The 23,358-nt window shown below is 48.7% G+C and overlaps 2 protein-coding genes across 5 annotated transcripts in view; one reads left to right on the plus strand and one right to left on the minus strand.

Moving 5' to 3' along the window:
* The first annotated feature begins 9,246 nt into the window (after positions 1-9,246).
* FLNC (filamin C) overlaps positions 9,247-23,358 on the plus strand; it is a 115,709-nt gene continuing 101,597 nt past the window's right edge. For all 4 annotated transcript variants that reach the window (XM_081926652.1, XM_081926653.1, XM_081926654.1 and 1 more), the window contains exon 1: positions 9,247-10,161. In XM_081926652.1, coding sequence (XP_081782778.1) covers positions 9,807-10,161 — 355 coding nt within the window. In that variant the 5' untranslated portion in view covers positions 9,247-9,806. The remainder of the gene's footprint in view (positions 10,162-23,358) is intronic.
* Positions 19,058-23,358, minus strand: part of LOC309378669 (interferon-induced protein with tetratricopeptide repeats 5-like) — a 191,789-nt gene continuing 187,488 nt past the window's right edge. The window contains exon 3 of the mRNA XM_081927179.1: positions 19,058-19,161. Within this exon, the coding sequence (XP_081783305.1) occupies positions 19,073-19,161 (89 nt within the window). The 3' untranslated portion in view covers positions 19,058-19,072. The remainder of the gene's footprint in view (positions 19,162-23,358) is intronic.

Below are 23,358 nucleotides of genomic sequence, written 5' to 3' on the forward strand. Positions count from 1 at the left end.
AACACGGTTTTAACAGTGAGTCTGTAACTGATCCACACGTCCTTCCACAGTGGGGACATTGGTTTCCAGGCTGGAGTTGATCACGGTGAGGTTTTGCCAAGCATGCCTTCCTCTTAGCACATTTCTCCCTTGTGTCCTGAGTTCGAGTGTCTTCAAAGGTTCTGACACCTTTGGGAAAGGCTGTTCTCCAACAGGAGCACTCGCAGGCCAGTGTTTCCCAGTTGTTGGTGCTTATACTACATTATAAGCGGGTGGCGCTGTGGGTTAAACCACAGAGCCTAGGACTTGCCAATCAGAAGGTCAGCGGTTCAAAACCCCACGACAGGGGAGCTCCTGTTGTTCGGCCTCAGCTCCTGCCAACCTAGCAGTTCAAAAACACGTCAAAGTGCAAGTAGATAAATAGGTACCACTCCAGTGGGAAGGTAAACGGCATTTCCGTGTGCTGCACTGGCTCGCCAGGCACTCCTGTCTTCCACTGCCTCCCGCAGTTTGGTCAAACTCATGCTGGTAGCTTCGAGAACACTGTCCAACCCTCTCGTCCTCTGTCATCCCCTTCTTCTTGTGCCCTCCTCTTTCCCAACATCAGGGTCTTTTCCAGGGAGTCTTCTCTTCTCATGAGGTGGCCAAAGCATTGGAGCCTCAGCTTCAGGATCTGTCCTTCCAGTGAGCACTCAGGGCTGATTTCCTTCAGAATGGATAGGTTTGATCTTCTTGCAGTCTATGGGACTCTCCAGAGTCTCCTCCAGCACCAGAATTCAAAAGCATCCATTCTTCGGCTATCAGCTTTCTTTATGGTCCAGCTCTCACTTCCATACATCACTACTGGGAAAACCATGGCTTTAACTATAAGGACCTTTGTTGGCAAGGTGATGTCTCTGCTTTTTAAGATAACAATAGGCTTTTTAAGGTAACAATAGGCTCCCCAAGCTCCTGCTCTGTGATTCAAGGAGTCCCCGGGGAAATCGGGTGAGTTGGAAGAGATACAGGTTCTGTGTGGGACGATATCACTAGCCCATCGGCCTTGCATCAGTTGTCACTCACTGCTGAGGCCTGGAGATTCTCTGGTGGCTAGCACAGCATCACAGGGATGAGTGGATCGATGTCCCAGCGGCAGCCCTGATTGGCCGAGGAAATGGGCCACAAGGAGGTCAAAGTCACTTCGCCAAATAATTCATCGTTAGGCAGCTGCCATGCAACAGCTCTTGCCTGAAGGGCGAGGGTAGGAACTGCGTCCTCGCCTGATCTGAGGACATTTCACCCAGGAAACCCACCAAAATAGTTCACCCAGATTTGGTACCTGCAAATGACAAGAGACGGTATTTTGGCTCAGCCCTCAAAACACAGAGGTGCATTTGAGATGAAGAGAGCAGACAGGAAGGACTGGGCTGCGTTGCTCAAACCGGCCACAAAAATTGCTGCGGTCTTATGGCAAAACCTTATTAAAAAATCGTTTTAGCTGGTATTTGCTGCAAGGCTGAATTTGCTTGTAGAAGATTAGGGGGCATTTTTGAGCTCTGTCACTGGATCTCCCATAGGTTTGAAGTTTTTTGGTGCTTTTTTAAAAAAAGAACGGCAAATATTATGAGTGGAAAAGTGATGTTGGGGCAGGTTTCCAACCCAGGGGTCCCCAAATTTTTTGGGCCTCTGCTACGAAAATCAGGAAATGGAATAGGTGAGTCGAGAAGCAACAGGTGCTGGAGGAATAAAAACCAGGGAGCCGCCTTAAATTGAGTGTCGTGGGAATACGGCACAGGCTGGCAGCAACTGTTCAGGGTCTCTCCCAGCCTTACCTTGAGGTGCCACCGGGGACTGAACTTGGGTCATTCAGCATGCTCAACCCACTGATGCGGGTGGCACTGTGGGTTAAACCACAGAGCCTAGGACTTCCCAATCAGGAGGTCGGCGGTTCGAATCCCTGCGACGGGGTGAGCTCCTGTTGCTCCACCCCTGCTCCCAGTCACCAGTCAGGCTGCCGCATTCTGGATTAGTTGTAGTTTCCGGGTCACCTTCAAAGGTAGCCCCATGTAGAGCGCATGGCAGTAGTCCACGTGAGAGATAACCAGAGTGTGCAACACTCTGGCAAGACAGTCTGCGGGCAGGTAGGGCCTCATCCTGCGTCCCAGATGGAGCTGGTAGATAGCTGCCCTGGACACAGAACTGACCTATGCCTCCATGGACATCTGTGAGTCCAAAATGACTCCCAGGCTGCGCACCTGGTCCTTCAGGGGCACAGTTGCCCCATTCAGGACCAGGGAGTCCCCCACACCCGCCCGCCTCCTGTCCCCTCAAGAACAGTATTTCTGTCTTGTCAGGATTCAACCTCAATCTGCTAGCCCTACAAGGAGATGTCAGAATTCAAACCTGGGACCTGGTTCTATATGCCGCTGAGCTATGGATCTGAGCCAGACCATTGTTGCATCCAGCCCAGTGCTGTCTACACTGGCTGGCAGGGTCTCTCTAGGTTTTGAAGATGCCAAGGAGTGAACCTGGGTTTTTCTGCAGGCTCTCTGTCACTGAAGAGGGGCCCCTTTTCAGCACGGATTCTAATAGCCAAGAATTGAAAAAGTAAACACATCCCCACCAAAACAGACTGGTTAGCAAAATGATTGGATATCTAAAATGTGCAAAGTTAACAGGGAGAACCAGTGAAGGCGGTGAAGGTCCTGTGTGAGTGTCTGGAGGTGGTTGGAGGGTGGATGGCGGCTAACAGATTGAGGTTGAATCCTGACAAGACAGAAGGACTGTTTTTGGGGGACAGGGGGCAGGCAGGTGTGGAGGACTCCCTGGTCCTGAATGGGGCAACTGTGTCCCTGAAGGACCAGGTGTGCAGCCTGGGAGTCATTTTAGACTCACAGCTGTCCATGGAGGCATAGGTCAGTCCTGAGTCCAGGGCAGCTGTCTACCAGCTCCATCTGGTACGCAGGATGAGACCCTCCCTGCCTGTGGACTGTCTTGCCAGAGTGGTGCATGCTCTGGTTATCTCTCGCTTGGACTACTGCAATGTGCTCTATGTGGGGCTACCTTTGAAGGTGACCCGGAAACTACAACTAATCCGGAATATGCCAGCTAGACTGGTGACTGGGGGCGGCCGCCGAGACCACATAACACCGGTTCTGAGAGATCTGCATTGGCTGCCAGTACGTTTCCGAGCACAATTCAAAGTATTGGTGCTGAACTTGAAAGGCCTAACTGGCCTCAGTCCAGTATACCTGAAGGAGCATCTCCACCCCCATCGTTCTGCCCGGACACTGAGGTCCAGCTCCGAGGGCCTTCTGGCAGTTCCCTCATTGTGAGAAGTGAGGTTACAGAGAACCAGGCAGAGGGCCTTCTCGGTGGTGGCGCCTGCCCTTCAGATGTGAAGGAAATAAGCAGCTATCCTATCTGTAAAAGACATCTGAATGCAGCCCTGTTTAGGGAAGTTTTTAATATTTAATGCTGTCATGTTTTTAACACTCGTTTGGGAGCCGCCCAGAGTGGCTGGGGAAACTCAGCCAGATGGGCTGGGTATAAATAAATTATTATTATTATTATTATTATTATTATTATTATTATTATTATTATTACAGAGAGCTGCTGCCGGTCCGAGCAGAACATATGAGGTTAGATGGGCCAACGGCTTTACTTGGCGCCAGGGAGCTTCCTGTGTTTGCCAGCCAAAGGGACTGGGAGGTAAAAATGGGTCGTGCGCCAGAGTGACCCAGATCCTGGTCTCTGCTCACCAGCCAAATCTGTAACTTTGCAGGACCCTCTTGCTATCAGTTGCACGAGGCGTGACTTTGGCCTTTGGAAATGGCTGACTCACCCCTGACATACAAAGTCTATCAGTGTGGCTCACAATCCCGTTTTTCCCTATCGTTTCAACCAGACTTCCTGGCACGATTCTGATTCACAAACCTGTTGGGATCTTGTTTCTGCAGCCAATAGCTTGGCTTTTTGGCACAGGGAACAGTTTGGTAGCAAAAGAGGGGAACCCCTCAAATCCCTCTGACCCTGACTTGTCTCTCACCTTCCCAGACTCTTGTTGTGTTTTTTTGAGACGGGATAATAAATATTTTATTGGAATTTTATTTACAACATAACATAACCACCCCAATACATAAATCCACCCTCATTAAATACAGTGAGCATAACATACAACAATACAAACAACCAAATAAAAGACTTCCTTTATCCTGTATCTGGCCTCCTTATTTACTTCTTATAAACTGTTTCCTTTATGCATAATTATTATGATTTTTCTAATTATAACTTAAATATCCACAAAGTTTCCTGCAGACATCAGTTGAAACAAGTCCAGGTATGTATTTTAGGGCACTGTTTTGTGAAATATTCTCTGTGTTTTCCTCAAGCTTTTTGAAATTCTTGTCTAGTGTGATCTCTAATTGCCTCTGTTAATCTAGCCAGATCAATATACTCTAACAGTTTGTCTTGCCATTCCATTTTGTTGGCACGGTTTCTTTTTTCCAGTTTCTTTTTTCCAGTTTTTTGCTGCTCCTGTGGCATAGAGGAATATTTTCTGATCTTCTCTTGCTATACCTGTGTCTGTTATCCCTAGTAGAAAAAACAGAAGCTTTTCTAGTAGGGATAACTTTATGAAAAACACAGCAACTTCCCAGCTTCTTGGAGCCAAAAGAGAGAGATTTGGGCCAACCTCTCCCCATGTTTTGTGAGAAAGATGGTCCCAGAAAAGGCGGTCTACAACAGAAATCTGAGTGTGTTGTTTACCTCCTGTCTGGCAGGTTACCTGTTAATGCTTACTTGATTGGATACCCTGGGGAGCCTGGCCAGTCTTTTGTAATGATAAATACTTAGTTCCTGAGCCAGGTCACAGGCTCACCCTATTCAAACACAGGATTTGTGAAGGAAAAGACAATGGGGAGGCATTTCCATTTTCATTGGCCTTGCAGAGAAATCATTTGGTCAGTTGGGGAGCCAAAACGGTTCCAGTGATGTTTTCCTGTGCTGCTTCAGACATGTGGTTTATATATTTATGTACGTGTTTGCTTGGTACATTTATGAACATTTATTCTATATAGTAAAGGGTAAAGGGACCCCTGACCATTAGGTCCAGTTGTGGCTGACTCTGGGGTAGCGGCGCTCATTTCGCTCTACTGGGCAAAGGAGCCGGCGTACAGCTTCCAGGTCATGTGGCCGGCATGACTAAGCCGCTTCTGGCAAACCAGAGCAGCACACGGAAACACCGTTCACCTTCATGTTCATAGCTGTCAACTTTTCCCTTTTCTTGCGAGGAATCCTATTCGGAATAAGGGAATTTCCCTTAAAAAAAGGGAAACGTTGACAGCTATGTTCCCGCTGAAGCGGTACCTATTTATCTACTTGCACTTTGACGTGTTTTTGAACTGCTAGGTGGGCAGGAGCAGGGACCGAGCACAGGAGCTCACCATGTCACGGGGATTCGAACCGCCGACCTTCTGATCAGCAAAGTCCTAGGCTCTGCGGTTTAACCCACAGTGCCACCCATGTCCCATAAGACCTTACATTTTTTTTTCACCTCCCAGTGTGGTTGGGGCAGCCCAGTCCCATGGGGAGGGTACAAGTAGTAAAACAATAATAATTATTATCATCTTATTCATCATCATGGAGTTGGAAGTCCCAACAGTCACAAAATTAAAAGACGCCTGCTTCTTGGGAGAAAAGCAATGACAAATCTAGACAGCATCTTAAAAAGCAGAGACATCACCTTCCAGCAAAGGTCCGTATAGTTAAAGCTATGGTTTCCCCAGTAGTGATGTATGGAAGTGAGAGCTGGACCACAAAGAAGGCTGATCACCAAAGAATTGATGCTTTTGAATTCTGGTGCTGGAGGAGACTCTTGAGAGTCCCATGGATTGCAAGAAGATCAAACCTGTCCATTCTGAAGGAAATCAGCCCTGAGTGCTCACTGGAAGGACAGATCCCGAAGCTGAGGCTCCAAGACTTTGGCCACCTCATGAGAAGAGAAGACTCCCTGGAAAAGACCCTGATGCTGGGAAAGATGGAGGGCACAAGGAGAAGGGGACGACAGAGGACGAGATGGTTGGACAGTGTCAGTGGCGTAGCGTGGGTTGTCAACACCCGGGGCAAGGCAAGTAATTTGCGCCCCCTAACCCGTGGATTTGCGCCCCCTAACCCGTGGATTTGCGCCCCCTAACCCGTGGATTTGCGCCCCCTAACCCTAACCCCCAGATGTTGGGCCTGGTGCGGCCGGCCCCCCTGCACCCCCCACGCTACGCCACTGGACAGTGTTCTCAAAGAGACCAGCATGAGTCTGACCAAACTGCGGGAGGCAGTGGAAGACAGGAGTGCCTGGCGTGCTCTGGTCCAGGGGGTCACGAAGAGTCGGACACGACTAAACGACTACACAACAACAAGGCTCTGTGGTTTAACCCACAGCGCCACCCGTGTCCCATAAGACCTTAAATTTTTTATTTCACCTCCCAGAGTGGCCGGGGCAGCCCAGTCCCATGAGCAGGGTACAAGTAGTAAAATAATAACAATTATCATCTTCATCATGGAGTCGGACGTCCCTATTTTCAACGGAGAAATACTGGAGGGCATGCTCTTTTGGCTTTGACATGCCACTAGTCGAGTGTCTGGGCTCGGGGTCAAATGGCGCTCAGTCAGTGCCTTCTGGGACTTCCTGCTGGACTCCACACCCCCCCTCCAGAGAAAGCTGATGCCCCTACGAGTTGGGCCCCTGCGACGGGCCGCAGCGTGGACGCCCTGTTAGCCGAGTGGGTGCTGTTTACAAAGCAAATCCCTCCTCGAGCTGCCCGTCCGGTCTGCACCCCTCTCGACGCGGCACGTCAGGGTGACTGCACAGCTCATGGGCTATTTTGGGTGGCAGGAGCATCATAAGAGAAAAATGAAACAGGGCCCAGGCCTCTCTCTCTCCCTCCTGCAGCTGTGCGAGGAGTCAGCTTTCAACCGTTCCATGAGAAGGCACCTTTTTTGAGCCAGGGTGACACTACAGAGGAGGAGAAAACTCCAGCAGCTTCCAGTGCGTAAAACACACATGGATGCACAGCTCAATGGGGTGATATCATTTGCACACGCCCCGGGGCGAGGGAATCACTGGTTCTCCCTCTCCGATTCCCCCACCAGCTCCCAAAATTACATGTATATCATCAGCCATGACCCAGAAAATATGTCACCGACGTTCTTAGTAGAGACAGTTTGCCATACCCCTGAGTCATACTATTGGTCCTCAGTTTGGATATACAGTGGTACCTCGGGTTACAGATGCTTCAGGTTACAGACGCTTCAGGTTACAGACTCGGCTAACCCAGAAATAGTACCTCAGGTTAAGAACTTTGTTTCAGGATGAGAACAGAAATCTCGTGGTGGCAGCAGCGGGAGGCCCCATTAGCTAAAGTGGTACCTCAAGTTAAGAACAGTTTCAGGTTAAGAACGGACCTCCAGAACGAATTAAGTTCTTAACCCGAGGTACCACTGTAAATAGTGTATAATAATCTGCATTTGAATAGATTTGGGTTGGGTTTTTTAATTGTTATAATCCCATTGGAGTTTAATTGCTTTTTAAGCGTGAGTGAGGGGTGGTTTTGGGGGGTGGGGGAGAGGATTAAAGCAGTGGGAGGAAGGGAAGAGTTCAAAGTATTTTAAGTATTTGCTGTGCGCAGTGTGGGAAGGGAAGGAGGGGTGTTTTTAATCCTGTATTTTATACCCTGAGATCTCATGAGGAAGGGAATTAATAATAATAATAATAATAATAATAATAATAATAATAATAATAATAATGATGATGATGATGATGATGTCTGCACTGACACTTCACTCTTTGGAGTAAAAGCTATCCAGGTTGCACCTGTATTTCTGAGTTATTTATTTTTATTAATATACTGTAACCTCTGCAAAGAGGGCGAGCCAAAGTAGATCAGGAAAGGGTGTGTGTGAGCTTGATTGTGGAAGACTCAGGTTCGAATCTCGCCTGTGCTGTTGCTTCTGCTCAGGGAAACTTCCATGCGGCTTGCCACTTGAGTATCAAGGAGTCAACTGATGACAGCTGAGTTGCACAAACTGGGCCTGTTTGTGTCCCTGAGATTTTTTTTTTTGTGTGTGTGTGTGTAAAGATTTCCCACCTCTGCAAACCATACTTTTCAGAATTCTAAAATGCTGGGCTTTTTAAAAAAACACGACGCTCTTCCACTTCTGGCGCTGCTGTAACTGCATCCACAAGTGATGGGTTCAAGATGCTCAGTCATTCTGAACCCCCTTTGTTTGTGTGTGTGTGTGTGTGTGTGTGTGTGGACGATCCGCCTGGCCTTTGGCTTGGAATCAACTTGATCCCCTTCCCCTCTTTCCTTTCTCCTTCTGTGATGGAACTCCTATTTGGGGACTTCCCTGGCTTTTTTCTGGTCCACTTAGGACCAGTCTGGATAGTTGGCCTTGGTGAAGACTTGACGTTTTCATCCCCCAAAAGTTTCTGATTCAAGTTTCTACAAAAATGAGGCTGCATTTTAATGTTGTATTTTATCCTTGTTTTTAAGTTGTATTTTAGTCAATTGTTTTTATACCTGGTGTTAGCCGCCCTGAGCCCGGTCTTGGCTGGGGAAGGCGGGGTACAAATAAAATATTATTATTATTATTATTATTATTATTATTATTAGTCCCCTTGAATTTAATCAGGTGGGCTTTCAAAGGCACATCCGATTCCCCGTCTTCTGAGAACTTATAGTTCTGCGCCCGCCCCCAACAAACCATTTGCACCCCCCCACAACTGCCCCATTTAAACTCCCACCTTTTCTAGCGGCAATTGGATCCAAAGAACTGAGGCCAGAGGCCGGCTGCTGCCCCCTCCCCTTCCCATATTCAAGAGAAGACAAATCCTAACAATATCCAACCCCCCCTTTTTGTGGACGGGGGGGGATCTTAAAAATAGCAACTGATACATCCTTAACTATCCAGCCTGAAGAAGTGGGTTGGGTTGGAGGGGGGTGTAGAGAAGAGTGGAGTTTGTAAGGGGGTGGGTGGGTGGGGGGGAGATCTGCTCCTGGCAGAGCCAATCCCTGCCCCTCTGCTATCCATAGCGCCCAATCCACAGCTCCTGAATTATCTCAGGGGGCGATTGGGAGCCAGTTACTCATCTCATCGTTGTATATGGTCACAGCGCAGGCATTCCTGGGAGTCCTTCCTCCTGACGTGGAACAAGGGGGTGGCTGGTTGGTTGGTTGGGGGGCGAGGGGTGGGGTGGGGAAAAGCTTTTTAAAAACCCCTCCTTTGCCCCGGACCTTCCACTTTTGAATGAGCCAGGAAAACTCGCAACACACGCCCTCTTTTCTCTCTCTCTCTCTCTCCGCTGTCCTCCCTGCCTGTCTTTTCTCTCTTCGCTTGCCTCCGAAATCCCAGCTGAAAGGAAGAAGGAATCAGAAAAGGGAAACAAAAGAAAATAGAAGCAGCAGCAGCAGACCGCTTTTGTGGATTAATTTTCTCCACCCTCGCTGATCCGTTTTCTGGATACTGTTTTAACCCGCTTCGGGGCGAAGCGCCGCGCCTCTGGATTTTGGGAAGGAAAGTTGGAGACCCCAGGAAGAACCCCCCCCCCGCTCCCCAATTTAAAACAAACAAGGTGGGTTTCGAGCCCTTTCTTCCTCTTCAGTCTGCTCAATTTCAGCCCCCCCCCGCTAGTCGATCCCAACTCGCCGCGAGCAACTTTTTGCGGCGCTTGGATTTTGGTCTCTCCTCGTCCCTTTCGCTCGCGCTCCTTCGCTCCCCTTTTTCGGAGCTGCTATCTCTGAACGGACAGACCCGCTTCCTTCCTTCCCGAAACAAAATAACAATCATTCAGGATGAATAGCAACAGTTACTACGACCAGGCCCCCCAAACTTATTACCAAGAGGAGCAGGAGGAGATGCCGGCCACCGAGAAAGATCTGGCCGAGGACGCGCCCTGGAAGAAGATTCAGCAGAACACTTTTACGCGCTGGTGCAACGAGCACCTCAAATGCATGAACAAGCGCATCGGCGACTTGCAGAAGGACCTGAGCGACGGCTTGAAGCTCATCGGTCTCCTCGAGGTGCTGAGCCAGAAGAAGATGTACCGAAAGTACCACGCGCGCCCCAACTTCAGGCAGATGAAGTTGGAGAACGTCTCGGTGGCGCTAGAGTTCCTCGACCGGGAACACATCAAGCTGGTCTCCATCGGTGAGTTGCTGGAGGAGGGGGACGCGCCCTGGCAGGAGGAGGGGGCGAGGGTGGGGGATCCCCCCGGGGGGGGTAGTTTTCCAGCCCCACATTTCTACGCGCCCCACTCCCCACTAGCGATCAAGGGGGTGTAGACCCGGGAGGAGGCGCGCGCGCGCAGGGTCTGTGTTGGAGAGGGGTGCCTGTCTTGGAGAGGGGTGCGTGGAAAACGGTTTGGCAGAGGAACGGGGTTTGTGGCTGCGTCTTCCGGCGTTACACAGGTCTCTTGGTCTGCGAGGGCTAAGGGCAAGGGCAGCAGGCGCCCTCTGTGCCAACTTTCACACGCCCGCTGGAAACTTTTCTCCGCCTCCAGGCCTGTGCAGGGAATTCAGAATGGACATCTGGTTCTTGCTGTTGTTGTTTAAAAAAAATCTTAATGGTCTTTATGGTGTGGTTTTCTGTTGCTATTCCTGCGAACCGCTTTGATATATATTTTTACGGCATAGATATTTTATTTGTAAAGAGACAGGTATTAGCGCTGGTTTCTTACTGCCCAGTTTGCATGTTAGGTTTCTTGCAGAAAAGGACAGCTGGCAGCTTTTGCGGGGAGGCTATCCTCTGATGGGTCGCCAGCTTCCCAGGTTACACAGAGCGCTACTTAGTCCCGGCCAAGGGAGGGATTACACGGTTGCATACGCAGCTGCTGCTGCTGCTTAGTCGGTCCCAGAGAGGCGGAGCTTCAAAATAAGCACTTTATTGGAGCAACTTCAGCTGGGATGGAAGTTCTCTGGGTTAGACAGAGTTCCTCTTGGCCGTGGTCAGGGGCAGCAATGGATCCTGGATTCTACAGGAGAGGAGAATGTTGGTCTTTCCTGCTTGTGGGTCTTCTGATGTCAGTATGAATCTATTGAAAATACACTGCTGCGTTGAGAGATTTTGTGGTTGTTTGCTCAAGAGAATGCAGTCGCTGCAGATAATAAACACTGCTTGCTCATTTGCAAGGCCAGGATCAAGATGTTACTATTAGTACATAAAGCCCTTCACAGCTTGGGACCAGTTGACTCTCACTAGACCAGTTTGATCTGTGGAACTAGCACCATTAAGGGTGCCACATAATATTCAGGCCACAGTGGAAAGAAATTCCCCTTTTTATGAAGATTACCTGCTCTGGGATCCCACAGCTAATTCTCCCCTGGTCTCCTCACTGGCCCAAAGAGGACTAATTTAGCCAGCTAGCCCTGGTGATCGTCTAATGTTTATCGGATGGATTTCCCCCCTAAATTGATTTTTGAATTCTGGATTTATTGTTATTCACGTTTTATACTGTATTTTATGCTGTTTTTTTTGTTGCATCAATTAAGTGTTTTAAATTTGTTGTTAGCCGCCCTGAGCCTGGTTTTTTAACCTGGAAAGGCGGGGTATAAATAAAAGTTTATTATTATTATTATTAGTAGTAGTAGTAGTGTGGCAGCAGCCACAGAACCTAACTTTGAAACTCCCTGCCTATTGAAAGCAGATTGTACCTTTCGGCACCAACTTAAAATGATTTTGCTTAGGCAAGCCCACCCAGACATGTAGAATGCTTGTTTTAATCTCCTTTTGCTTAGTGTTGATTTTAGTCCTTTTTTTTGTTACTGAGAATATTAAGGTTTTATTTCATATTTCTGAAAACCACCTAGAGGTCGATGCGCTTTTACTGTCAAGCTCTATGTGCTATTAAATAAAAAACAAAGTCTACCTACAACTATTACTGCCGATAATTGAGATAGCCTTTTCTGTTCACAACAACCCTTTGGGGTAGGCTGCTGTTATTCTGCTATGGCAAGTGTCTGAGACGGGGTGCAGAATAGTTACTTACAGCTGGGGACAAAGAACCTTTCAAGGCTGCCGGACTACAACTCCCATCACCACCACCCCAGCCCCTGGGAACCAAAGTCCAGCTGCACTTGGAAGATTCCTGCAGATTAGCTGTGATTCCTGCATTGCAGTGTGTTGGGCTGGATGGCCTTTGAGGGTCCCTCCCAATGCTACAATTCTGTGATTCTGTAGCAACGGGGTCTCTCCACCCTGGCTCAGAGTATAATCTGGAAAGACTTCCTTCAAGCCTTAGACACAAGCTCGCCAGGCAATCTGGGCTCCTTTGTATCAAAACACAGCAAGAACAAATTCCTCAAGAGTCCCTAGTTGCTATGTGACACCCTTGATGGCAAGGAAATTGTCTGGCAGGTATACATTTGTACTAACAGTAGACCTGAAGGAGCGTCTCCATCTCCATCGCTCTGCCCGGACAGTGAGGTCCAGCTCCGAGGGCCTTCTGGCGGTTCTCTCATTGTGAGAAGCCAAGTTACAGGGAACCAGGCAGAGGGCCTTATCGGTGGTGGCTCCCTCCCTGTGGAACGCCCTGCCATCAGATGTCAAAGAGATAAACAACTACCTGACATTTAGAAGACATCTGAAGGCAGCCCTCTTTAGGGAAGCTTTTAATGTATAATAGGTTATTGTAGTTTAGTGTTTTTTTGGAAGCCGCCCAGAGTGGCTGGGGAAACCGAGGCCGTTTAGGGCTTTAAAGGTCAGCACCAACACTTTGAATTGTGCTCGGATGAGACCAGGGTTCAAATCTCCACTTGGCTTCATGAAGCTCCCTGGGGTGTCCTCGGGGGCTGGTCACTGCCTCTCAGCTTGGCCCACCTCGCAGGGCTGTTTTGGGGATTAGAAACGAGGGGAGAGGCGGAACCATGTAAGCCGCTTTGAGCTCTGGGAGAATAAAGTGGGATATAAATGCAATGGATTGTTTGCCCAGCAGAACATGGGCTTATAGACCGAGCTAAGTCACAACCCCATAATTATGATTATTATTGCCAATGCTGTGCTTATTAGAGTTGAATAAACCGAAGGCTTTCCTCTGACACAAGCAGCTTGCAGTCTAAATTGGCTACTGGATTTAGGATGTTGTGCGAAGTTCCCCCACACAAGGTGCTGAGCTGAGGGGACACAAAATGATGATGATGATGATGATGATAATAATAATAATAATAATAATAATAATAATAGCAGCTATATTTATATGGGTACCTGAGATCAATAAAAACATAGAAGATCAATCAAAGACATCTGAAGGAAGCTTTTAATGTTTGATGCATTACTGTATTTTAATATTTTGTTGGAAGCCGCCCAGAGTGGCTGGGGAAGCCCAACCAGATGGGCGGGGTATAAATAATGAAGTATTATTATTATTATTTACAGTGGTATCTCGGGTTAAGTACTTAATTCGTTCTGGAGGTCTGTTCTTAACCTGAAACTGTTCTGAACCTGAAGCACCACTTTAGCTAATGGGGCCTCCTGCTGCTGCTGCGCCGCCGGAGCATAATTTCTGTTCTCATCCTGAAGCAAAGTTCTTAACCTGAAGCACTATTTCTAGGTTACTGGAGTGTGTAACCTGAAGCGTATGTAACCCGAGGTACCACTGTATTATAAAACCAACTGTACCCAAGGGAATTATTGTGGGGAAAAAAATATTTAAGGTGGGGGCGCCAAATTTTGTCCTCGCTCAGGGCACCATATTACCAAAGTCTGCCCCTGTTCTGGATCAGGCCAGAAGCTCATCGGATCCTGCCTCCTGTTCTTACAGCAGCCAATCAGATGCCCCAGTGGGAAGCCTTGCAAGTAGGAAGTGAGAGCAACAGCCTTCTCCCACTTTTGCTCCCAGGGTTCAAAATTCTCCAGGCAGGATAGTGCCTGAATTCTCCACCATCTGGAGGTGCATGCCTGGCGGGGGGGTCCTTGGACCGGGACTGTTTTCACACCCTCATCCCACACCCTGCAGAATTCTATCCGTTCTGTTTTACCTGCACAATCAGAATGAATTTCAGGAAACAAAAACTCAATCTCTGTGCAGTCTGAGCAGGAGAAGTGAACCACCTTAGAATAATAATAATAATTAATAATAATAATAATAATAATAATAATAATTTTATTATTTATACCCTGCCCATCTGACTGGGCTTCTCCAGCCACTCTGGGCGGTTTCCCACACAATATTAAAATACGGTAATGCCTCAAACATTAAAAGCTTCCCTAAACAGGGCTGCCTTCAGATGTCTTCTAAAAGTCTGGTAGTTGTTGTTCTCTTTGACATCTGGTGGGAGGGTGTTCCACAGGGAGGGTGCCACCACCGAGAAGGCCCTCTGCCTGGTTCCCTGTATGAATGGTTGCCTCTTGTCTTCGCTGACCCCACCCCACTGCCCTGCTCACGGTTGGGAAGAATATTCCCACGTTATGAATGGACCGTGTCCCCATTAAGAAAAAGATGTCAGATGTCCCAACCCCCATCATCCAGCCCAGACACTGAGGTCCAGCTCCAAGGGCTTTTTGGCAGTTCCCTCATTGCGAGAAGTGAGGTTACAGGGAACCAGACAGAGGGTCTTCTCGGTGGTGGCACCCGCCCTGTGGAACACCATCCCTTCAGATGTCAAGGAAATAAGCAGCTATCCTATCTTCAAAAGACATCTGAAGGCAGCCCTGTTCAGGGAAGTTTTTAATACTTAACACTGTATTGTTTTTAACACTTGATTGGGACCCGCCCAGAGTGGCTGGGGAAATTCAGCCAGATGGGCGGGGTATAAATAATTTATTATTATTATTATTATTATTATTATTATTATTATTATTATTATCCAATATATATGTGGATTGTCCCTGGATCAAGCGACTTTTCTTCTCTGGGCTCTCAAAGCTCTTAACGGAGCTCAAGCTTGTCATCTGATCTAGCCAGATGTTTAAGTGACAATTACCGTATTTTTCGTTCTATAAGACGCACCAGACCACAAGACGCACCTAGTTTTTGGAGGAGGAAAACAAGAAAAAAACTATTCTGAATCTCAGAAGCCAGAACACCAAGAGCGAAAGCAGCAATCCCTCTTGCTGTTCTGGCTTCTGGGATAGCTGCGCAGCCTGCATTCGCTCCATAAGACGCACACACATTCCCCCTTACTTTTTAGGAGGGAAAAAGTGAGTCTTATAGAGCAAAAAATACGGTGATCACAGTCATTCCATCATTTGAAAAATAAGAGCCTTGCCCCCAAATGGCAACTAGACGTTCTGTCTTGGCGACAGCAACCTCGGCTTACGGAGCCGTTTGGCTCCCAACTTATATATCTGAGTTCCTAAGACTGCTTGCTGAGAGGTGTTGCTGCTTGTTGGAGGGGAGGACATAGCCGGAGTGCCTTGTAGCCACTGACCGGCATATTGTCATCTATTCCCTCTTTTCAAGCCCTCCTTGTCAGCGGCCTTCGCTCCCACCTTGTGATAAGCGAAGGGGGAGACTGGGGTCAGGCTAGAAGGAAGGAACGGGAGAGGCGAGAGATGAATAGGCTATTTACACGACTCTGTGCCAAGATCAGCCAAATCCAGCAGCCTGAATAAATAACACAAGGAATAATGATGTTTCTGCGCATATTTGGACTCCCTCAACAATTTATTTGGCTTGGCTTCAGCTGGTCACGAGGTTGGGGGTCTGTGTATAAGCGTCTCTGCAAACTATTGGTCCCCTGCAAAACAAAAATTAACTATCCTACTTTCTTCCTGGCTTCCGACTTTTGCAAGGCACCGTTCCCAGGTTTGAATGCCACTCTCCTGCAACCCTGAGGGCTAGTAACTTAAAACAAGCAAACCCACACGCAGCCTCGTAGAAAGCTGATATTTCCAGGGTGGCAGTTTCGGCTGCCAAATTTCCCTTGGCCAACAGGGGACAAGATTTCAGTGCCTACTAGCCAGGATGTTTGTCAACGATGCGGTTTCCTGATTTTACAAGAGTGCACAACCTTAATAGAAAAAAAAATTCCTTCCAGTAGCACCTTAGAGACCAACTAAGTGTTATTGGTATTTGTTATTGTTATATTGTTATATATGGTATATATATTGTTATATACATTCTGAGCCCGGCTTTGGCTGGGGAGGGCGGGATATAAATTATTATTATTATTATTATGGTATTTCTACCTCGCCCATCTGGCTGGGATTCCCTAGCCACTCTGGGCAGCTTCCAACAGAACACTAAAATACAATAACCTATTAAACATTAAAAGCTTCCCTAAACAGGGCTGCCTTCAGATGTCTTCTAAAAGTTTGGTAGTTATTTTTCTCTTTGACATCTGGTGGGAGGGTGTTCCCCTGCCTGGTTCCCTGTAACTTGGCTTCTCACAGCGAGGGAACCGCCAGAAGGCCCTCGGAGGTGAACGATGGGCGTGGAGACGCTCCTTCAGGTATACTGGGCCGAGGCCGTTTAGGGCTTTCAATGTCAGCACCAACACTTTGAATTGTGCTTGGAAACATACTGGGAGCCAATGGAGGTCTTTCAGGACCGGTGTTATGTGGTCTTCGCGGTCACCCCCAGTCACCAGTCTAGCTGCTGCATTCTGGATTAGTTGTAGTCTCCGGGTCACCTTTAAAGGTAGCCCCACGTAGAGCGCATTTCAGTAGTCCAAGCGAGAGATAACCAGAGCATGCACCACTCTGGCAAGACAGTCTGTGGGCAGGGAGGGTCTCATCCTGCATACCTGATGGAGCTGGTAGACAGCTGCCCTGGATACAGAACTGACCTGCACCTCCATGAACAGCTGTGAGTCCAGAATGACTCCCAGGCTGCGCAGCTGGTTCTTTAGGGGCACAGTTGCCCCATTCAGGACCAGGGAATCCCCCACCCCTGTCCCCCCAAAACAGTACTTCTGTCTTGTCAGGATTCAACCTGAATCTGTTAGCCGCCCTCCATCCTCCAACCGCCTCCAGACACTCTTCACGTCTTCATCGCTTTGCTCTGCTCAGTCTGCTTTGCCTGTATTGGCATTTTTTGCGGGGGGTGGCGGGGGGGGGAGAGAGGGAGGGAAGGAGAGGAGCTCTGCCAAACATCCCTCGCTCCCTTTGAAAGGAAATGTGCTGGACTGTGCAGAACAGGATGGAGAGAAGCCAAGCGGCTTGGTGGGCAGGGAGACCTCAGAAGGCTGGACTCCTGTCAACAAGAATTGTTCCCCCATGTTTTCCTTGGCTGGCAATGGGGGCAAGCGGAGGGAGAAGCTTGGGGGGTCTCGAGTGCCCCTCTGCAGTCCCACTGCGGCTCGCTTTCTGCTCAAGTTCCTTTAAATATTTTTTTCCAAAAACCGTAATAACAATAATAAGGTTTCTGCTCAAGTTCACAGGGAGGCAGCTGTGCGGTGCCAGCCTTGGTCCGGTGCCCCCGCGCCAGCCCAGTGTGAGAATTTCTCTCTTTAAGCTGATTAGCCCCCCTGCGCACAGCTGGCGCAACCGTCAACAACAAGCTGAGCCAGCAGCCTGGATCCGGCCAGTGGCGGCCCGTTTCGAGCACAGCAGCGCTGGCTTCTCAGTGATGACAGTCAGGTGCATGTTGTTGTTTAGTCGTGTCTGCCTCTTCCTGACCCCCTGGACCAGAGCACGCCAGGCCCTCCTGTCTTCCACTGTCTCCCGCAGTTTGGTCAAACTCATGCTGGTAGCTTTGAGAACACTGTCCCACCATCTCGTCCTCTGCCGTCCCCTTCTCCTTGTGCCCTCCATCTTTCCCAGCATCAGGGTCTTTTCCAGGGAGTCTTCTCTTCTCATGAGGTGGCCAAAGTCTTGGAGTCTCAGCTTCAGGATCTGTCCTTCCAGCGAACACTCAGGGCCGATTTCCTTTCAGAATGGATAAAATGCATAAGGGACCAGAAAAAACGGCCGACAAGTCAAAGACTCCTTTACAGTGGTACCTCGGGTTACAGACGCTTCAGGTTACATACGCTTCAGGTTACAGACTCCGCTAACCCAGAAGTAGTGCTTCAGGTTAAGAACTTTGCTTCAGGATGAGAACAGAAATCGCGCGGCGGTGGCACAGCAGCAGCAGCAGGAGGCCCCATTAGCTAAAGTGGTGCTTCAGGTTAAGAACAGTTTCAGGTTAAGAACGGACCTCCGGGACGAATTAAGTACTCAACCTGAGGTAACACTGTAATAATAATATAATAATAAATTTTATTTATAACCCTCCCTCCTTGGCCAGAGCCGGGCGCAGGGCGGCTAACACCAGTAAAATTACAATAAAAACATAATGGGGCGGGGGAACCTCTATTTAAAATACAGGTTAAAATGCAATTTAAAATGCAGCCTCATTTTAAAAGTAGCCCATAGATCAAAACCGTAAGGGGAGGGAAAACATAAGGGTCAAACTGAGTCCAAACCAAAGGCCAGGCGGAACAGCTCTGTCTTGCAGGCCCTGCGGAAAGATGTCAAGTCCCACAGGACCCTGGTCTCTTGTGACAGAGTGTTCCACCAAGTCGGGGCCACTACTGAAAAGGCCCTGTCCCTAGTTGAGACCAATCTAACCACCTTGCGACTTGGGACCTCCAAAGTGTTGTTATTTGTGGACCTAAAGGTCCTCCATGGGGCATACCATCACAAAAGAATGGCCAGGCTGCACAGGAAACGCAATCAGTGACCATTATCAGGTATCCTGGCAGGCAGGATTTCGGCTGTAGTTGTATGTATGAAGTATGAGAAACTTCTCTCCATCCACCTTCTGCACGCCGGGCATGATTTTTGTGAATATCTTATCTTGTCGCCTGTTACTTGCCTTCCCCCTAAACTAAAAAAACCCACAGAATTTCGAGTTGGAAGAGACCCCTGAGTCTCATCTAGTCTAACCCCTTGCAAGGCAGGAAGTCAGGGTCTCCTTCCCTCTGCAGCCATTTGCCAGAGCGCTGTAGTTTCATCCCGCACCGGTGACCCGGGGCCGACGAGCGGGTTGGTCTGCATGACCTCTGCGGTGCCCGCAGTGGTGGCATTTGGGCTTGGCGCCCAGTCCCGTCTTTGGAGCAGAGCGTCAGCTGGGGGGAATCAGCTGCTCTTTCAAGCCAAACCAGGGTCTTGACCCACTGCCAAGCGGCTTCTGACCAGCTCAGTCATTCCTGGCTTCGCTCGGGGGGACGGCTGCTGGGTCTGCAAAAGTACTTCTGTGTGGGTCTCTCCTCCCGGCCCTTCGCCACCCTCCTCTCAGCCTTTCTCTCTCTCTCTCTCGCTCCCCCTACCACCGCCTGCCCAGGCCTCTGATAAGATCACATTCTAGGAAGCAATGACCGCATTGGTAGCCCATTCCAAACAGCTGTTCCCATCTGAGCCAGCGCCAGGGTTAGGGGGAGGCGAAGGAGGGAGGCCAGGCCGTTTTGGAAGCCCGGATTTTTTGGCCTCAAGATATATATAGCAGATACAGAGAGCTGGACAAAGACAGCGTCCCAGTGTGAAAAAGGCCGATTCCATGTGATCCTTGGGAAAGGAACTGGAAACAAAACAGCCACCGTCGTAATCGCAGTTAGGCAAATCTGCGCTCAGAGCATAGCTGTCAACGTTTCCCCTTTTTTTAAGGGAAATTCCCTTATTCCGAATAGGATTCCTCGCAAGAAAGGGGAAAAGGTGACAGCTATGATTCAGAGCCATGTGTACGCTTCTTGCTGCCTCGCCTCCGAAAGGGTACAGTGGTACCTCGGTTCTCAAACGCCTTGGTACTCAAACAACTTGGAACCCAAACGCTGCAAACCCGGAAGTAAGTGTTCCGGTTTGCGAACGTTTTTCGGAAGCCGAACGTGCTCCGTTTTGAGTGTCACGCTTCCGTTTTGAGTGCCACACTTGTGTTTGGAGTGTTACGCTGAATGTTTTTGCTATTTATTTTGCGTTTTTGTTTTTGTGACTGTGTGCAACCCAGTTCAGCTCCTGACGGATTGATTGACTGTGTGACTGCAGTACATCGTTTCTTGGTTTCATTTTATGGATCAATGGTATCGTCAGAGAGTAAAATTCATGTTAAATTGCTGTTTTAAAAAGTCTGGAACAGATTGATCTGTTTTGCATTGCTTTCTATGGGAAAGCGCGCCTTGGTTTTGGAACACTTTGGTTTTGGAACGGACTTCCAGAACGGATTAAGTTTGAGAACCAAGGGACCACTGTAAATGGTAAAGGTGCAGGCAGCTTTTAAGCAACATTGCGCAGGGACTGCCAAGCTCAGCCTTGGTTCCCCAGCCAGGAGGCATATGCCTGGTTTTGGAAAGGACTTCCGGAACGGATTAAGTTTGAGAACCAAGGCACCACTGTATTGTGGAGTTGGAAAAGCTTCAGAAAGAGGCCACTGGGAAAAGATCCAGGGGTTGGAGCGTCTCCCCATCAGCATTTTAGATTAGACAAAAGGCGAGTAAATGGGGGTGCAATGGATGGATGGCTCAGCTGGTTAGAGCGTGGTGCTGATAACGCCAAGGTTGCAGGTTCGATCACCTGCCTATTCCTGCAGTGCAGGGGGTTGGACTAGATGATCCTTGGGGTCCCTTCCAATTCTACAATTCTATGGTTATACAGACTTAAGGAAGTGTGGCTTTCACGGGAATACAGTGGTACCTTGGTTCTCAAACTTAATCCGTTCCGGAAGTCCGTTCCAAAACCAAAGCGTTCCAAAACCAAGGCGTGCTTTCCCATAGAAAGCAATGCAAAACGGATTAATCCGTTCCAGACTTTTAAAAACATCCATTTAATATGAATTTGACTATCTAACGAGACCATTGATCCATAAAATGAAAGCTATGAACGATGTACTGCCGTCAATCAATCAGTAGCTGAACTGGTTTCCACACAGTCACAAAAACGAAACAAAAAAGAGCTGCAAAGACAAAATCGCAAGATAAATAGCAAAAACAGACAGACCTCAGCATAACACTCAAATCGGAAGTGTAGCACTCAAAACGCAGCACGTTCGGCTCCCAAAAAACATTCGCAAACCAGAACACTTACTTCCGGGTTTGCAGTGTTTGGGTTCCCAAGTTGTTTGAGAACCAAGGTGCCACTGTAGTCACATTTTGGCTTGGACACTGATTCAAAAATTGGGTGGTTCAGATGCAAAGAGAACCAAATAGTTAAGATGCAAAGAGAATCTCTTCCCCCTCCATCTCTTTAAGAGAAGCACCCACCCACAGCTCCTAAGAATCCCTGTCCCACCAGCCGTCTGTGCAAAGAAGACGACCCCCCCTGCATAACGGGGTTGGGCTAGATGACCGCTGGGTGCCCCTCGAGAATTCTACAATCCAGCCCCTTTCCCCAGGAACCAGGCAGTTCCACAGCAGCTCAGGGCGTATGTGTATTTATATATAGCAGGAGAGGAGCTGGGCTCCCTCTGGGAGATGCCAGGCATTCCCGAAACTCCACGGCAAAGGCATTTGCGCTCCATTGTCTATCTTTGGTAACAGAGTCTCCTCCCGGCCTTGGGGGAAGGGCGGCAACCTTGGCATTGCCTGGCTGGCACCCCAGAGGCCAAGAGACTGACCTGCCCATCGGGAAGCCCCTCAAATTTTGCCTCTGCTGTGATGTGCCCATTCTAGGAACGGCTGACCTCCCCGTTCTCTGGCCTCATACATGAGCTAGGGTTGTTGTTGTTTAGTCGTTTAGTCGTGTCCGACTCTTCGTGACCCCCTGGACGAGAGCACACTAGGCCCTCCTGTCTTCCACTGCCTCCCGCAGTTTGGTCAAACTCAGGCTGGTAGCTTCAAGAACACTGTCCCACCATCTCGTCCTCTGTTGTCCCCTTCTCCTTGCGCCCTCCATCTTTCCCAACATCAGGGTCTTTTCAAGGGAGTCTTCTCTTCTCATGAGGTGGCCCAAGTATTGGAGCCTCAGCTTCAGGATCTGTCCTTCCAGTGAGCACTCTGGGCTGATTTCCTTCAGAATGGAGAGGTTGGATCTTCTTGCAGTCCATGGGACTCTCCAGAGTCTCCTCCAGCACCAGAATTCAAAAGCATCCATTCTTTGGCGATCAGCCTTCTTTATGGTCCAGCTTTCACTTCCATACATTATTACTGGGGAAACCAGAGCTTTAACTAGACGGACCTTTGTTGGCAAGGTGATGTCTCTGCTTTCTCTGCTAGGGTTGCCATATTTAAAAAAAACCAGGAGAACCCCAAAAGTTGTCAAGCTTTTTCTAGACAACCCCAACATTTTTGAGTCCCAGATTCGAATCACCTCCAGATAGGGCTGGGAGAGTGTGCCGGCTGAAATCCCAGAGAGCCTGGTCAGTATGGACAATACTGATCTCGATGGACCCAGCGGTCTGACTCTGTATAAGGCAACTTTTTGTGTCAAGAGGAGCGTGCTGGATAAGGCCCATGGCCCGTCTAGTCCAGTGTCCTGTTCTCACAGTGGCCTGTCCAGTGCCTCTTCTGGGAAACCCACAATCAGGATTCGAACCCAGCTCTCCCCTCCTGTGGTTTCCCCACAACTGGCTTTCAGATGCACTGCTGCCTCCAATTGCAGAGGCAGGGCAGCACAGTCACCAACGATGCTGTAAAGCATGCAAAAAGTTAAAACGCTATCAAACAGATTAAAATCCTCACCAACTTTCTAAGCATCTGTGCAGGCCTGGCTAAATAGCAGCAGCAGCAGCTTCCAGCGAAATATAAAAACATAATAAAACATCAAACATTAAAAACTTCCCGAAACAGGGCTGCCTTCAGATGTCTTCTAAAAGTTGTGTAGTTCTTGAATGTTTCTTGAAGGCACTGGAAGGGGTACAGTGATATCACTAGGCGGGGAGTTCCAAAGTTCCAAGGTGCCGCTACGCCAAATGATTGAGTTCTTACCAATGCAGAACAGGTATTACTTGCAGTAGCGCCAGTTGTGGCCGAGTAGGGTAGGACGTCTCATAGGTAAAGGGCAGACTGCAGGGTAAAGAAAGAAAGAAATTCTATAAGCCTATAAGGTGCTGTGGTCTAAACCACTGAGCCTAGGGCTTGCCAATCGGAAGGTTGGTGGTTCAAATCCCCGCGATGGGGTGAGCTCCCGTTGCTTGGTCCCTGCTCCTGCCAACCTAGCAGTTCGAAAATATGCAGTGCATGTAGATAAATACCGTATTTTTCGCTCCATAGGACGCACCTGACCATAAGATGCACCTAGTTTTTAGAGGAGGAAAACAAGAAAAAAAATATTCTGAACGAAACAGTGGATGTATGTTTTTTGTGGTTCATGCTGTGGCCACAGACATGATATGTGATATGACGGTGGGTTTGGGGTAGCCCAGTGCAAAAGTCCTGTGGATCCATGCTTTGTAACCACGTTTTTCGCCATTGCGGCCCCATGAAACAGTGGATGTGTGATTTTTTTGGTGCAGGCTGTAGCCATGGACATGCTATGTGATCTGATGATGAATTTGGGGTG

The sequence above is a fragment of the Podarcis melisellensis genome (assembly GCF_964234715.1).
Source record: "Podarcis melisellensis genome assembly, chromosome: 10".
Lineage (NCBI taxonomy): Eukaryota > Metazoa > Chordata > Lepidosauria > Squamata > Lacertidae > Podarcis > Podarcis melisellensis.